This window comes from Sus scrofa, chromosome 13, assembly GCF_000003025.6.
Source record: "Sus scrofa isolate TJ Tabasco breed Duroc chromosome 13, Sscrofa11.1, whole genome shotgun sequence".
In the NCBI taxonomy this organism is placed as follows: Eukaryota; Metazoa; Chordata; class Mammalia; order Artiodactyla; family Suidae; genus Sus; species Sus scrofa.
The window spans coordinates 66,993,524-67,009,301 of NC_010455.5; the positions used below are offsets into that span (position 1 = coordinate 66,993,524).

General features: G+C 46.2%; 1 protein-coding gene across 2 annotated transcripts in view; it reads left to right on the top strand.

Moving 5' to 3' along the window:
* The window catches only part of SLC6A11 (solute carrier family 6 member 11), a 117,806-nt gene continuing 106,617 nt past the window's right edge, over positions 4,590–15,778 (top strand). For both annotated transcript variants that reach the window (XM_021069338.1, XM_021069339.1), the window contains exons 1-4: positions 4,590–5,095; positions 8,269–8,403; positions 8,530–8,670; positions 12,262–12,352. In XM_021069338.1, the coding sequence (XP_020924997.1) occupies positions 4,843–5,095; positions 8,269–8,403; positions 8,530–8,670; positions 12,262–12,352 (620 nt within the window). In that variant the 5' untranslated portion in view covers positions 4,590–4,842. The remainder of the gene's footprint in view (positions 5,096–8,268; positions 8,404–8,529; positions 8,671–12,261; positions 12,353–15,778) is intronic.

The following is a 15,778-nucleotide window of genomic DNA, read 5'->3' on the forward strand; positions in this document are numbered from 1 at the left end:
GCTAGTGTTCTACCAACCAGGAGACATACCTAACACCTTTCCTTCTCTCATCCTCTGCATCCAGTCCCAGGTCAAGTTCTCTGTGCTGCCCTGCCCCTGTCCCATATTGCTCTACTCCACCTTCCTTGGCAAAGGTGCCATCATTTCTTGCTGAAACCACCGCAGTACACTCTTCACTGCCCCCAACCAATCCCATAATCCACTTTTCATCCTATAGCCCAATAATTTCATAACAAGGTAAATCCGCTCATGTCACCCATTCCCAAAAACATTTCCCTTTCAGGTACATCATATTCCACACTCTGTGCTCCCACCATGGCCCTGGCGCTCATCTCTTACGACCTCCAGACCGCCCCCCAACCCCACCCCTGAACCCAGTTCACTGCTCCTGTCCCTTCAGGCTTGGGCTCACCTATCACTTGCCCAGGGAGTGTTCCCTGGCCTCCTTGTAAGTGGGAGGTCTGCCCTCCCATTTACAAGGCCTCACAGAACTGCAGATCTCCCCTTTATGGCTATACCAGAATCTCCAACTTTTCATTCCTTTCTGTGATTATGTGACTAGCACCTGACTCCTCCGCTACCCTGTAACAGTGGGCAGTACACTGGCTGAGTGGGGAGGGGCTGATTTGTCGTGTCTGTAGTGTTGGCACATTCCCATAGTGTAAATACAACAACCATGACAGATTTCAAGTTACCAACAATTTGAGTTCCTGTTGTGGCTCAGTGGAAATGAACCTGACTAGTATCCGTGAAGACGCATGTTTGATCCCTGGCTTTGGTCAGTGGGGTAAGGACCCAGCTTTGCCATGAGCTGTGGATCCAGTGCTGCTGTGGCTGTGGTGCAGGCCAGCAGCTTCAGCTCTGATTAGATCCCTAGCCTGGGAACCTCCATATGCTGTGGGTGCAGCCCTTAAAAAAAAAGAAAAAAAAAAAAAAAAACGAGAAGAAAAGTTACCAACAACTGTGGCTTGCAAGGCCTGTAAAATCCTTGAAAATGTAATAATCAGCTTTCCCCAGGTAGCATGAGTTGGCTCTAGCATCCAATCAGGGTAAGCCTTGTGTCTGACCCCTCAGGATCAATACAGTATCTGAAAAGTAACTGAAGAGCCCTAATTATTTGTTGAATGAACGAATGAGCAATGCTGAAGTTTAAATAAGACTTCAGGACAGCAACTGCTATTTCTAGAAGATGTAAGGCTTTGAATGCTTGCCCCAAGAAAGAAATAGGGAGTCATGACATTTCTGCTCTCTGAAGACTACTTTATATATTCATTTCAAAAATTGCCTATATCAGGCACAAATCCAAATGCTTTGCAAATGCTTACCCATCCAATCCTCATAGTAATTAAAAGGCAGATGCTATTATTAGTACCCTCATTTCGCAGATAAGAAAACTGAGGTTCAAAGTAATTTGCCATGGTGGTGGAGCTAGGCTTTGAACCTGGGAAGTGTGACTGTACAGCCCACATTCCTAAACCACTATGCTACGTAGCATCAGGACCAACCTTGGAAAGAGATATGGTTCACATTCCCATCTGAGCTCCAACCTAAGCACATCCACCCCCATGGACATGGTCTGTGCTCTTCCGGTCACTGAACCCAAACGAAGAAATAACCAAATAGAAAAGGTCAAGAGTTGAGGCTGTGAAATGATGGGGAAGATGTGGGCTCTTCTGGGTAAAGACAGAGGAAAAAGATTAAGGCTTTTCAAGAGCCATAAAGTAAACATGGGGATGGACTTTGAATATTTCTTTACTAAATCCTAACAAGAGGAAACTGCCCTGGTTACCTTTCAGAAAGAGGAGAATGTTAAAACTTGAGAGGTGAGTTTGGGACATTAGTATTTTTACAGTATTCTCAGCTTATGATCTTGCTTCATCTCAAGACCAGTATGGGAGATGAGGCTAATCAGGCTCATCTTAATGAACGAAAGACTCCACAGCTTCGAGGTTAGGGGATGTATCTGAGGCCACGGAACTACCCATCACCAGAACTTAGGCTGGGTCCCAGCCCTCTCATGCTGGTTCACTGTTGCTTCCCAAGCAGCTCTTATAGAATCATAGCTGCTCAGAGGAAGTCGATTCCTGTAGCTAATTATACTGAGCCATGGTACAAAGTGAAAATGTAATTAGATTCAAAGAAGGGTTACACAGATTCTGAAGTAATAACCCAATATTGCAATAATAAAATTCAAGACTTATATCTCGACTTTTGATGTAGTTGTTCATTTAAGAAATGAAATCCTAGGTGCTTATTATGTTCAGGGACCATCAAGGTCAAAGATGACCTGGATTGCCTATTCTACATGCAGCACTGAGAATCACAGCAAAGAAAATGGAAATACTGATGTGGAGTTTTTGCATGGGAGAAAATGGTATTAATTTCAAAGGAAAAGCTGGGACAGTCAGGTTTGGGGGGTAATTCAAAATGCCAGCATAAGAAATTTGATTTTATCCTGTAGGAAGAGAAGGGTCAATGAAGACTTTCAACCAAGAGAATGATCACCAATATCATCATCATCATCATCATCAGAATAATAATAATGCCTTTCACAGAGTACCTTCTGTGCTCAAGATTTCTAGCTCTCACACCCACCCCATGAGGTCAGAACTAATATTAACCCCACTTTACAGAGGAGGAGCCTGAGGCAGAGGTAACACAGCTCATAAGAGGCAGAGCCTGTATCTCCCCGAGATCACTTTACTCTCACCCTAAACATTCTGCAGGATCTGTGCTTTCGAGTCTATGCTGAAAAGCACCTGCAAGTGGGGGTCTGGGAGCTGTCTGCATTTAGTTGGATGGTTAACAGCATGAGAAAGACCAAATTTAAGGGGAAAGAGAACAAGACCAGAGAAGCAGAGAGAGAAAGAGCAACAGAGGCAGGCAGTGCCAAGGAAACCACACAGGTATGAATTCTAAGAAGGAAAGATGGGGATAATGGTGCAGAAGATTACTTAGTGGTCAGGCAGGATGGGGATGGATAAGGAATTGTAGGATTTGCCAACTTAAGAGGGTTTCTGGGACTTTACAGACAGCATTTTCAGGGGAGTGGTGGGGGTGGGCGCCAGATTGTCGTGGGCTGAGGAATGAGTGGGAAGTGAAGACAGGGCAGGCAGCATGTAAACTTACTCTTTCAAGAAATATGATAGTGAGGGGGAGGGGAGGAAGGAAGCCTGGAAGGAGAAAATGGTGGCTGGAAGGGTTTTCTAGGAAGGGGGTGGGATAGGATGGAGGTGGAGAGAGTCCCAAGCAGTTGTAAGCCAGTGAAGGAGAAGCTGAAGGCCAGGAGACAGGGAGCCTCTTCCTCAGAGAGCCCCAGAGGGAGCTCCAAGGGGTGGCTGGAGAGCTCAGTCGGTGGCATAGGTGATAGCTCATGTGGCTGAACTTCTCCAGGAAGGACTATAAAATGACGAAGGTGGGTCCGACGATCTCTGTGGCCCCTTTTGGACCTAACATTCTTTTGCTTTTCTTCTTCCTTCCTCCCTTCCTTCCTCTGGCCCTTCCCTTTTCCGTGTTTCCACAATTATTTAGTGAGCACCTACTATGTGCTAGGTCTAGCGCTAGGTTTTGTGACTGTTACAATGGACAAGACATCATACATCATCCTTTCAATTGAGTGGAAAAACAGATGTTATACAAGAAGATGCACAGATATGTGTGTGACTGTACATTGTGTGATAATATTAATAATTAAAATGTTCATTGAGCACTTTCAATACACCTTATAAGCATTTTGTTATTAACTACACACACACACAGGCTCTTAAGACAAGCACTGTTGTTATTCTTTTTTGCAGATCAGAAACTGAGGCAGGTCAGAGGGGTCAGATGACTTCTTCATATGACTAAGGAAGGTAGAGCATGAGATTTAAATTCAATTTGCCTGTCTCCAGGCAGGAGTGCTGAACTACCACCGTCCTGAGTCACCGTGTTTAGAGCACTGGGCATCAGGATAGACAAGATTTGGAGGTAACCCTACCCTAGAGAAGGGTCTGAGTACTGGGCAGAAACCAGAAGTTCATTTACTCCCTCTTTCTCCAAGTGTGGTCCCTGAGCCAACAGCATTAGCATCACCTAGGCACTTGTTAGAAACGCATAACCTCCAGAGCAGCCTCACCCACTAGATCAGGATGCAGTTTAACAAGACCCACAGGTGCTTGGTGCGCACATTAAAGTTGGAGAAACCTGTTCTACTATGACTTCTCTTATTAGAAATGGGAAAGTTTGGGGGTAACAGAGTGATGTAACTTTAGGGCTTGGTGTCTGGCGTCCAGCCTAGGCCTGAATGGATGAGGCCAGTGGGCAGGACAGAGGGAAGAAGCGGGCTCGGCGCGAGGCTCGGCGCGCAAGGTGCTCGGCGCGCGCAAGGTGCTCGGCGCGCGCAAGGTGCTCGGCGCGCGCAAGGTGCTCGGCGCGCGCAAGGTGCTCGGCGCGCGCAAGGTGCTCGGCGCGCGCAAGGTGCTCGGCGCGCGCAAGGTGCTCGGCGCGCGCAAGGTGCTCGGCGCGCGCAAGGTGCTCGGCGCGCGCAAGGTGCTCGGCGCGCGCAAGGTGCTCGGCGCGCGCAAGGTGCTCGGCGCGCGCAAGGTGCTCGGCGCGCGCAAGGTGCTCGGCGCGCGCAAGGTGCTCGCGGGCTCCCAGGCCGGGCCTAGCGGGACTGAGGCGACGTGGGCGCCGGGCGGGCCGGGCCGCCGCGCCGCGTCCCAGTACCCGAGCTGGCCCGGCCCGGCCCCTCAGCTCCACCCCCTGCCTCCCCCTCCCGCCCGCTCGCGCCTCCTGAAAAGCCAGCCCGCCCGGGGCGGCGGCGCAGAGCCGGGCCCGGCGCACGAGGCAGCCAGCGCGGCCATGACGGCGGAGAAGGCGCTGCCTCTGGGCAACGGGAAGGCTGCCGAGGAGGCGCGGGAGTCAGAGGTGCTGGGTGGCGGCGGCGGCGGCAGCGCGGCGTCCGCGCGCGACCCGCGCGACAGGCGCGACAAGGCAGTCCACGAGCGCGGCCAGTGGAACAACAAGGTGGAGTTCGTGCTGAGCGTGGCTGGGGAGATCATCGGGCTGGGCAACGTGTGGCGCTTCCCTTACCTGTGCTATAAGAACGGCGGAGGTGAGGCTGCAGGCAGTCCCAGGGAGAATGGGGTGAGGGGAGCCAGCCTGGTGGGGGCGGGGAGCTGGGGGTGATAGCGAAACCCCTCCCGCGCCTGCGTGTGGCGGGACCCTCGCGGAGAACGCCGGCCCTGGGCCACCTGGCGCGCAAGACTACACCTGGGCTAGGCTTGAGGCCCCAGTGCGCATGCGTGGGTGCTTCTTCGCACCTGAGTGTGCCGCCTGCTAGCACGCGGGGACTTGTCAGTCAGGTGTGTTCTGTCCCAGCATGAGGTTCAGAGCAAGACCAGGAGCCCTCGATGTTTGGAGCAGGAGACTGCCCCTTTTGAGGCACAGCTTTCCTAGCTGGAGACCTGCAAGAAGGAAAAGGGCTCTGATAATGATTTGAGTATGCTGGGGTTTTGCGCACTTACCAAAAAGCCAGCCTCAGGACTAAACTTTACTCGCCTCATCTCATTTCATCCTTCGAGTTACATGAGGAAACTAAGGGCCAGAGAAGTCACTCACTTAAGGGTAAAGATGGGATTCTGATATGAAAGGCCTTGTTTTAAAGTGTGATTGGACAGACACAGAGAGAACTCTTAGGTGAGGCATTGCTGTTTGATTTCCTGCCTTTCATTTGCTCTTAGGGTCCTTTCTAGGGCTGCTTATCTGGCTTGTCTGGGAAAACGGGCACCAAGCAGCTTCTTTTCCTGATCTCAGAGTCACTCACAACAGATAACAACAGCACTGATTTAATGTTTAGAAGATGTTTAAAGCTTGCAGGGAAGGCAGGGAGGGGAAGGTGATGAGGCAGTTATTTCTAGTGACAACAGGCCTGAGTCGGTTTGGTGGAGATTCAGCAGTGAACCCTCAAGTTTCCCAGCTCAAGGAAGGGGCTCCAGACTTCAGGAACCCCCACCTGTCCTATCTGTAGGACATCTGGCAGGTCCATGGCAAGGGATCTTGTGAAACCTTGAATGCACAGTTTCTTCAAGGAAAAGCCTATGTCTATGTATTCCTTTCTTTGCTGGGTCCCTAAGCCCTCCAGCAGATCCCCAGACCCCGGTGAAGGTGGCTCAGAGGTTGGCCAGCAGGGACCACACTGTTAGGCTGCATGGAGCTGGACTTCCTGTGCAGGCAGCTGCAGGGAGAGTGAAAAGGGTACTGATTGGCCAGGGCCCTTTCTTTGGAGACATTCATCCTGAAGGCACAGGCTGCTCCAAGCCTGCCCTGCACTGGTAATGAAGTGGCTGCCGGTGTTGGTGGCTTGGCAAGTGGACTCAGAGACCTTGAACGTGCCCTGTGCCCTCAGCTGAGAATCCACCTCTCTTTGCACATTCAGCCCGTATAAGCTGCCATGTCCACTTAGACTCATGAGGAAACCCTTTAGGATAGTCCCAGGCAAGACTTGTTTTAACATCTTTTTTTTTTTTTAATGTAGGAAATTGTTATGCCAAAACAAAACAAAAAGCATTCCCAAAAGCAGAAAACAGTGTAACTTGCATTAATTACAAACTCTGCCTCAGATTTGGAAAAAAAAAAAAAAAGGTTGTAGTGAGTAAAGTTTAAAAATGAGTCATTTTTTTTTTTTTTTTTTTTTTTTTTTACTCAGCAAGAGTCTCTGTTGAGTGCACAGATATCCTGGTTTAATTGATCTAGTTACCTTACTAGCTTTGTGAATACAGAGGCCACAAGGCTTTCAGAAAGTGTTATCTATTAGATCCTAGAGGGTTCACGGTAAATTATAGCATATTAGGGAAACTTCTGTGGCTTGTTTTAATCACTTAGATTCAGCAAACAGACCCTCATGTTGTCTTTAACACATTTTCTGCCCTCTGATATAGTTGGACTATCTGCTTATCAACTGTTCACCTCTTAAAAAATATCTACTCAGCTCTCCTCATAAATTGCAACAATAGTTTAGTATTTCTTTCCCCATGTGAAACTTTGTAAAAATAATCTCTTGCCCGGAAAAGCTATGACCCTTTCAAAACCTGGTAAATATGGTCCTATTATCAGGATTGATCAAAATTGTTGCTGTTAATCCTGTGTTTAAAGAGACTTCATTTAGCAAAAAGCAATTGCAGTGAAAGCCTTCATTTGTGAGATCAGATGGTGGGGAATAACGTGTGGTGTTTTCATGCTTTGTTATTAGACGAGAGAGGGAATGAGGGATTTGGAAAAATCCCTTTCTGGTTGTAATGGCTCATGTTCATCTCAGTTATTTAATTTGTTTCTCAGAAAGGGCCAGGCAGTGGGTATTGTGTATCAAGATAGGAGCCCTAAAGCTTACTGTGGTCTTTTCTCAGATTGATTCAAAGCCAGCCTTTCTGGACCAACTCCTTATAACCCAACTCCATACCTGGGCTTCATGTACAGGGGCCTGGGAATCCTCATTGCACATCTCCTGGAAATTGCTTTTCTTTATGAAGAAGACTTTTTGCAGGTCATTTCCAAAGTAAAACGAAGAGGTTCCCCTCCCTTGGTGTGTTGAGGTTACTTTCTTTCTTCCTTCCTTTCTTTCTTTCTTTCTTTCTTTCTTTCTTTCTTTCTTTATTTATTTATTTATTTGATTTATTTTTTGTCTTTTTAGGGCTGCATCCAAGGCATATGGAAGTTCCCAGGCTAGGGGTCTAATCCGAGCTGTTGCTGCCGGCCTACACCACAGCTCACGGCAATGCCAGATCCTTAACCCACCGAGTGAGGCCAGGGATCGAACCCTCAACCTCGTGGTTACTCGTCGGATTCGTTTCTACTGCACCACAAGGGGAACTCCAAGGTTACTTTAGAATAAGAAAAGAAAAGTGCGGCATTCAGGGAGGGAATGGATTTGACCTGTGCTGGAAGATATGAATAAAAGAGTCAAGCAGCTAACACAATTTCTTATGCTTTGTCATCTTAGCTGCACAACAAGTCTGTGAGTGAAGCGGTACAGATAATTAAGTATCAAAAGTATCCCATTTTACAGGTGAAGAAGTTGAGGCTGTGAGATGTGAACTAGAATCAAGGGAGTAGGGGGTGGGTGGAGAGCACAAACCCAGGGTCACGCTTTCTAACTGGTCCTCATGGTGGGAACTTGAGCTCAAGCTCAGAGAATGTTCCCTCTTGCCTGTAGTTGGTGCTTATTGAATGGCCGAACACAAGGTGGTGGGGCCAATTTCAACCTCATTCCCTTACTTTGCACCCTTGCAGGGGCATTCCTGATTCCCTATGTGGTGTTTTTTATATGCTGTGGAATTCCTGTCTTTTTCCTGGAAACGGCTCTGGGACAGTTTACAAGTGAAGGCGGCATTACGTGTTGGAGGAAAGTGTGCCCTTTATTTGAAGGTAAGTGCTGAATTACTCAGAAAAGAAAATGATGCCTGGGTGATAGCAGGCTGTGAAGAGTGGCTGAACACTGCTTTAACAAGGTGGAAAGAGGCTCAAATCACTTCTTTGCCTTTCTTCTCTCAGGCATTGGCTACGCAACGCAGGTGATTGAGGCCCATCTGAACGTGTACTACATCATCATCCTGGCATGGGCCATTTTCTACCTGAGCAACTGCTTCACCACCGAGCTCCCCTGGGCCACCTGTGGGCACGAGTGGAATACAGGTATGGCCCCCAGGGCGGGTCTCTCTGCTGATCCTGCTGGGGGATATGGGATTGGTGATGTGTCATGTCTCTTGCTATGAGTCCAGGTTCTGTGGAAACTGGGGGTTATTTCTGCACCTGGTCGGTACACTCTGTGAGTTCAGAGCTCTGAACCTGAGCTGAGCACTGGCATAGGGATCAGCATTGGGAGAAGAATGGTGATAGTCTTTCCTTGCTTTGCCAAACACAGAGACTGAGCCCTTTGGGGACAGAGCAGGGGTATGAGGAAGAAGCACTAAACTGAGATTCAGGGCTTCATGCTGCAGTTCCAGCCCTGCCTCTGAGTGTCAGATTTTCCTCTGTAAAATGAAGGTGTTAGATTAAATCAAGGCTTGCAGACAGGGGACCTGTAAGCCAGTTAGCCTTTAGATAAGTGACCAGAAAATTTCAAAAATCATTTGATTGTCCAAATTGAAAAATTAGAAGACTTGACCTGAAAATGTAGGTTTCCACTTTCTCTTGAAAAATTGAGAAGACCTGGCAACACCACAGTTACATTCCCACATTCTTACTTGGCAACAGGGGCTGCATCTGAGAAGCAGCTGTGGCTTTTGCATGAAGCATCTGTCCTCCAGCTGGCCGCAGTCCCCACCCAGCCCACCCTGCCCATTTGCTGTACCTGTCCAACCAAGGTAGAAACTTGAATGCACCACTCTCTTCCCTTGAATGGATAACTTTGTAGATTTCTTTGGACTCTAATATACTATTCGCTCTTCATTTTGTTGTCTTAGCAGGATCGAGTCTTATAATCTAAGGAAGGCAGATGTTTCCTGAACCATATCTGTCGAGGCTGTGCTTAGTACACACATCACTAATTGATTCTAGAACTATCCCTTTTTGAGTCTAGCCTTGACCTCTGAACTCTTCTCAGTAGTGCTCTAGGCAGCCACTGCCTTTTGACCCAAATTGGCAAACATGCTTTAACCTACTCATCATCTGTGTTGTCGCCTGTGGTTGGCTTTTCCCTGGAAGTGGCCAGTATCTCCTGAAGGCTGAGATACAATAAGACGATCAGATGCTGGTCACCAGCAGAAGGAACAGCAGGCATTAGGCCAGGAAAATGGTGTGAACTAGCTTTTGCCCTGCATGACTTTGCCTTGCCCCTCCCCCTGCCACATTGTGTGAGGTCTCATTTTCTCTCCCTGGTTCTTAACCTTTCTTTACCCGGGAACCTCATGAAGATATGTATCAAACTAAAATTCAAGGACATATCCTTAGAGGCCTATGAGTCCTCCATGGTAATTTAATTTAATTGTGTGTATTTATTTTGAGGATACTCTAAAAATATGTGCATGTTCTGGCTCATCTTCACAGCCACCTTATGAGCGAGGACAGTCAGGGGATCTCGGTGCCTGATTTTGTCCCTGTTTATAATTTAAGATGCATTCTTGGTGAATAGGATGATGCTGGCCAAGGGAAAAAGAACAGAGTTTTAATGCATAAATGGTTGTTGACAATAAGTCCAGCCAAAAACACAACAAACTGTAGGAACAAAGATTTTGCAAACGTGTGACCCAAGAAAAATGGTGGTAGAGAAGTTCCCATCGTGGTGCAGCAGAAGTGAATCTCACTAGGAACCATGAGGTTGTGGGTTCGATCCCTTGCCTTGCTCAGTGGGTTAAAGATCTGGAGTTGTTGTGGTCTCTGATGTAGGTCGCAGACACGGCACAGATCTGGTATTGCCGTGGCTGCAGCTCCAGTTCAACCTCTAGCCTGGGAACCTCCATATGCTTAGGGTGTGGCCCTAAAAAGCAAAAAAGCAAAAAAAAAAAGGTGGTAGAATTGAGTCTCAAATAGCTCATGGAAGAATAAGCAATCTGAACCCCATAGACCTTGCCTCCTCTCTGTCAGTTCTTTTTTTCTGTTGAGAAATCCATTTATTCTCACAAGATGGTTTTTTCGTACACATCCATTTTATGCTATCAATTTGAATTGTGTTGGTTCTATAGTTTAGTTGGTATTTAGCTTGTAAATTCCAGCTTATAGCTGTATGAATATAATAATCACAAAGACTTTATAACTCATTATTTGTATATGGTTATATGTTTTAGTAAACATACCTTCTCAATCTTGGGTGTCTGAGAAATGCTTTTACTCTAGACAAAAAAAATTGAGAAACATTGTTTTGGAGAAGCAGATCAAAGCTAAGGGCTCTTCTCTCTCTCAAAAAAGCACAAGGGCACATTCAAGCATTTTGCTTATACTAGCAGGTTCCCAGACTCCTCTTAGGACTGTCTGGGGACACACAGACTACCTCCTCACCTAATATGGTTGGCACTTGTCTAGAGAACTGGAAAGGGGGCAGACACGTGGAACTTTTTCCCAGTAGACTGTAAACCTTTCTTCCAATGCTTTGCAACTACCTTTCTCTGAAGGCATGTGACCACTTGCACTTGCAATGTGTGAAACTGTATAGGATGTGCTTCCTGCTCCAGAGATTTTACATGTAGTTGGGGGTTTGTGCACATGTCAGTAGAGAGAAATCCCAGAATGTGGTCAAACACTGACACACAGTGGCCCCGTGCTGGCCACTGTGCTGAGTGCAGGACCTGTCCCCAGGGAGCTCAGTCTGGTGAAGAAGGTGGCTCTCTGAACAGGGAGATGCTGTAAAGAGGCCTGGATCCCATGGTGGCAGACAGAACCAGGCAATGACAATGGCAAAGGAGGTGGCACCTGACTGGTAATGATTCTGTGTTCTTCCCCTAACTGGCTGGTGGCTTGTGAGAAGGACGAGGGGGTGGGGTGGGTAGGTGGAGTCCCCTCAACAACTTCTGAACCTTGATTCTTTTCAAAGTAAAGGGGATTGGAGAAGGTGGTTCCTTGAAGCACCTTTAAATTCTGCCTTCCTTAGAATTCAGGCAAGGGAGATCAAGGAAGGCTTCCTGGAGGAGAGGTTAATGGGCTGATCTGGGCCTTAAAGGATGAACACTAAGATGTTTTGTGTATGAGATTCAAATCTCCCTTAGTCATCGAGTTGGATGAAATTAGAAGAGATCTTCAACAAATCCTTTCTTGGATCAAATGAGGAATATGAAGGAACAAGGGATTTCTTTACACATTTGAATGTTATTTCATCCAATCAGCAGCTCTGACATTAGCCTCTTTTTCCACGAAGGAAAAGTGAGTCTCAATTGCATTACTGGCCCAGGGACACCATGGCTGACACCCTCCTTTAGCCCCATTGTTCCTGCCAGGCCACTGAGCCAAACAGGTCAATGGTGTCGACAGGCTTTAGTCAGGGAAGTGGAAGAGGGGAAAGATTTGGGAACAAGGCTGGAGGAAGGAATTTGAAAGGGCATATTAGTGTGAATAGGAGAGAGGAGGTGCCGCCCCCCCCCCCCGCCCCCAAACTTCTGCCTCTGTTCCAGTCAAGCCAAGCCTCCCTCTTAAACTGTTTCTAAGTGATCAATTTTCTCCAGTGTGCTCTGAGGCATGTTTACCTGGAGTGGCTGGGTGAAACCGCCTGGCTGCACCATCAGCTCTGAGTGTTTTCCAAGATGCAGCCCTCACGAGGTTAATTTTCTTGTGTTTCTTGTCTTGTTTCCACTGTAGAGAACTGTGTGGAGTTTCAGAAACTGAATGTGAGCAACCACAGCTACGTGTCCCTGCAGAATGCCACCTCCCCCGTCATGGAGTTTTGGGAGTAAGTGGAAACACCTTGTCTCCTTTGGCCAGTGGGGGCTCTGTGCTGGTGCTGCTCAGTTATCGTGGCACCCACCTCCAGCCTCAGACCCCTTGGCTTCTGTGAGCATCTGACTGCTTTGGAAGTTACAGTGGAGATCTTGAGAGGTTTCCCAAAGGGGCCCCCGAGAGAAATGCTTCCTTGTTCTTTGATGACATGTCCACGTGCCTAGTTACTTACTGGGGCAAGAAGTGCTTGGTAAAATGATGGGCAGTTTAAAAATTCATTTTTAGCAAAAGAGAAGATTTGATGTGTTTGCTGTAAACTAAGTCAAGAGTACATTCAGCCTGGAAAGCAGAAGTCTCAGGGGGAACAGGTTAGCTTTCTTTCAGTAGCTGCAATGTCATGCGGAAAGGAAGTAGATCAACTTTAATGGATAGAGGTTGTAAAGAAGTAGGATTTAAATGTACTTAAGAGCCTAGCCTCACCAAGCTGTCTGCAAGTTCTTCTGAAGGTTGTGAGCCCTCGTTCCTGAAAGTGTTTGACCAGTGTAGGGCTGCTGATGGCTGTTGGGAAGGTTTCTGGATCCACTGACATGGTAGGCAGTAATTGGGTGGGAGGGCATTTTCCCAGAGATGGGCATTTTTTGTCAGTGTTCCAAAGGGAGCTGTGACCCAGGAGTTACAGAGCTGCCACAAACAGTTGTACAAGTTGCTCACTGCATGACCCTAGAGGGCATCGTTTACATTGTGAATGTGCAGAATTGTGCAATGCCACAGGATTTGAAGAGACGTTTCCTCTGGGTGTTGAAGCCTGGCTAAATGCTTTGAGGCTTTTCAGTTTTAAAAGGTCTGGCTTCATTGAAGAATCTCCCCTACGCCAATGTTGACTAATAGTAGCGTAGAGGGGCAGTGGCCTTAGGAATGATTTTTATTCTTTTCCCAGATACCATTCTTCTCCTTCCTAATCTAGAGGTCATTATCCTGAATTTAGATTTATCATTCTATAAAATGCATGTAAAGAATATGAGTTTATAGTTTTCAATATAGATTATATATACATATAATAGTTCTCTCTATACACACACACACATATATATACAAATACATATATATTTGTATCTCCAAATCATACCTAGCTCCTTCTTGCATGTTTTAAAATTTTATGTTAATGGTATCCATGACTTACATTTTTATAACTTTGTTCCTTTGTTCAATATTGGTTTTGAAATGGTCTCCATGTGAATACATGTAGCTTTGCTTCATTCATTTTGTTCCTGCTGTTTAATATCTCCAAGAGACTACACGATATTTAGCTGGCTCTTTTTGATGGGCATTTAGACCATCTCCCATTTCCCATTATGATTAAGCACATTGAATGAATGTCTTATTTGTGCTTCTCTGCACAAATGAATGTAGCTAGAACATATACCTAAGAGTGGAATTACTGGGGATAAGGTCTACACGTTGTCAGTTTTATCAGATTATGTCCAATTGCTTTTAAAAGGGACTATTATGTTATACTTTCCAAATGAGAATTTCTACTGCTTCCCATTCTAGATCTAGGCACTTGATCTGGCCAGAGTTTTTAAGTTCTGCCAGTGTAAGGGACACGAAATTGCATCTCACTGTTCTAAATTTGTGTTCTGTAATTACTTGTGAGGTTGAGCATCTTTTCTTTTTTTGTTTTTGTTCTTCTCTTTTTGGGTTTTTCATCTGTAAACTTCCTGCTCATATCCTTTTCTCTTTGGATTATCTTTTCTCATAGGTAGGAATTCTTGATACATTCTAAATTTTAATACCCTTGCTGCAAACAGCTTTTCTTTTTTTTTTTTTTTTTGTCTTTTGTCTTTTGTCTTTTGCTGCTGTTGTTGTTGTTGCTATTTCTTGGGCCGCTCCCGCGGCATATGGAGGTTCCCAGGCTAGGGGTTGAATCGGAGCTGTAGCCACCGGCCTACACCAGAGCCACAGCAACGCGGGATCCGAGCCGCGTCTGCAACCTACACCACAGCTCACTGCAACGCCGGATCGTTAACCCGCTGAGCAAGGGCAGGGACCAAACCCGCAACCTCATAGTTCCTAGTCGGATTCGTTAACCACTGCGCCATGACAGGAACTCCAGCTTTTCTTAGGGTGTAGCTTTTCTTTCTCATTTATGTGTGGCATATAGGAGTTTCATTTTTATTGAGTTCAAATTTGCCAATATTTTTCTTTTTACTTTGCATAGTTGGTGACGTACTTAAGATATAGTTTCCAACCTCAAAGTTGTTAAAAAAATTTTTTTTCTAGGTTTTCATCTAAAAGTTTTAAACTTTTGATTTTTCAAATTCAGGAGTATAATCTACCTGGAATTTTATTTTTGCATATGGTACAGTATAGGAACCCAGGTCTTTTTAAAATACAAATAACCAGGAGTTCTCGTCGTGGCTCAGTGGTTAACGAATCCAACTAGGAACCATGAGGTCGTGGGTTAGATCCCTGGCCTTACTCACTGCATTAAGGATCCGGTGTTGCCGTGAGCTGTGGTGTAGGTCGAAGACGCAGCTCGGATCCCACATTGCTGTGGCTGTGGTGTAGGCTGGCGTCTGCAGCTCTGATTAGACCCCTAGCCTGGGAACCTCCATATGCCGCGGGAACGGCCCTAGAAAAGGCAAAAAGACAAAACAAACAAACAAACAAACAAAAATACAAATAACCAACTTCTCCAGCTGTACTTGCTGAATCCTTCATCCTTTCCCTACTGGTTTGTATTACCATATTCCATGTAAAGTTTTCCTGAAAGCATAGGTCTGTTTGGGGGCTCTCTTTTCTGTTCTTTTCATCTCTTTTGTTAATTGTGTGTCAGTACTACACCTATAGTTCAATTTTAAGCCTTGGGCTTATAAGCCAGGTCCCTTGCTTTGCTCTTTTCTGAAATTTTTTAAGTCTTCCAGATGCATTTTAGAACCAGCTCGTCAAGTTAACAAAAAAACAAAAAAAACCACTAAAGAACAAAACAACTCTGTGGGGGTTTTTTCTGAAGGACTATTGAACTTATAGGTTAATTTGAGGAAAGTTGATATCTTTGTGATTGAGCCTCTCTGTCCATGAACATGGGAGAGCCCTTCATTTATTTAGGTTTTTTGAAATGCCTGATGAAGTAGTGCTACCTGATGTGGTTGGCAGAGAAGCAGCATTAGAATTACCTGGTTTGAAATGCAAACTCCCCAGCTCTCTCCTGACCTACTGAGTAATAGTACCAAATAGAGGATCCATATATATGACTTTGTGCTAGGGTGGAAGCTACTTTGCAGGTGGGCCCATGTGGCCTTTCCCAGCTTCATTGGACTATGGTTTCCCAGAGGAATGCTTTGGAGCTGCACATTTGAGGGTCTGCAAAACATGGTCTCTGTGCTCCTTTAGAGACTCCATCCTGAAATCCCACAATGGATGAAGTCTCTGTGTAACA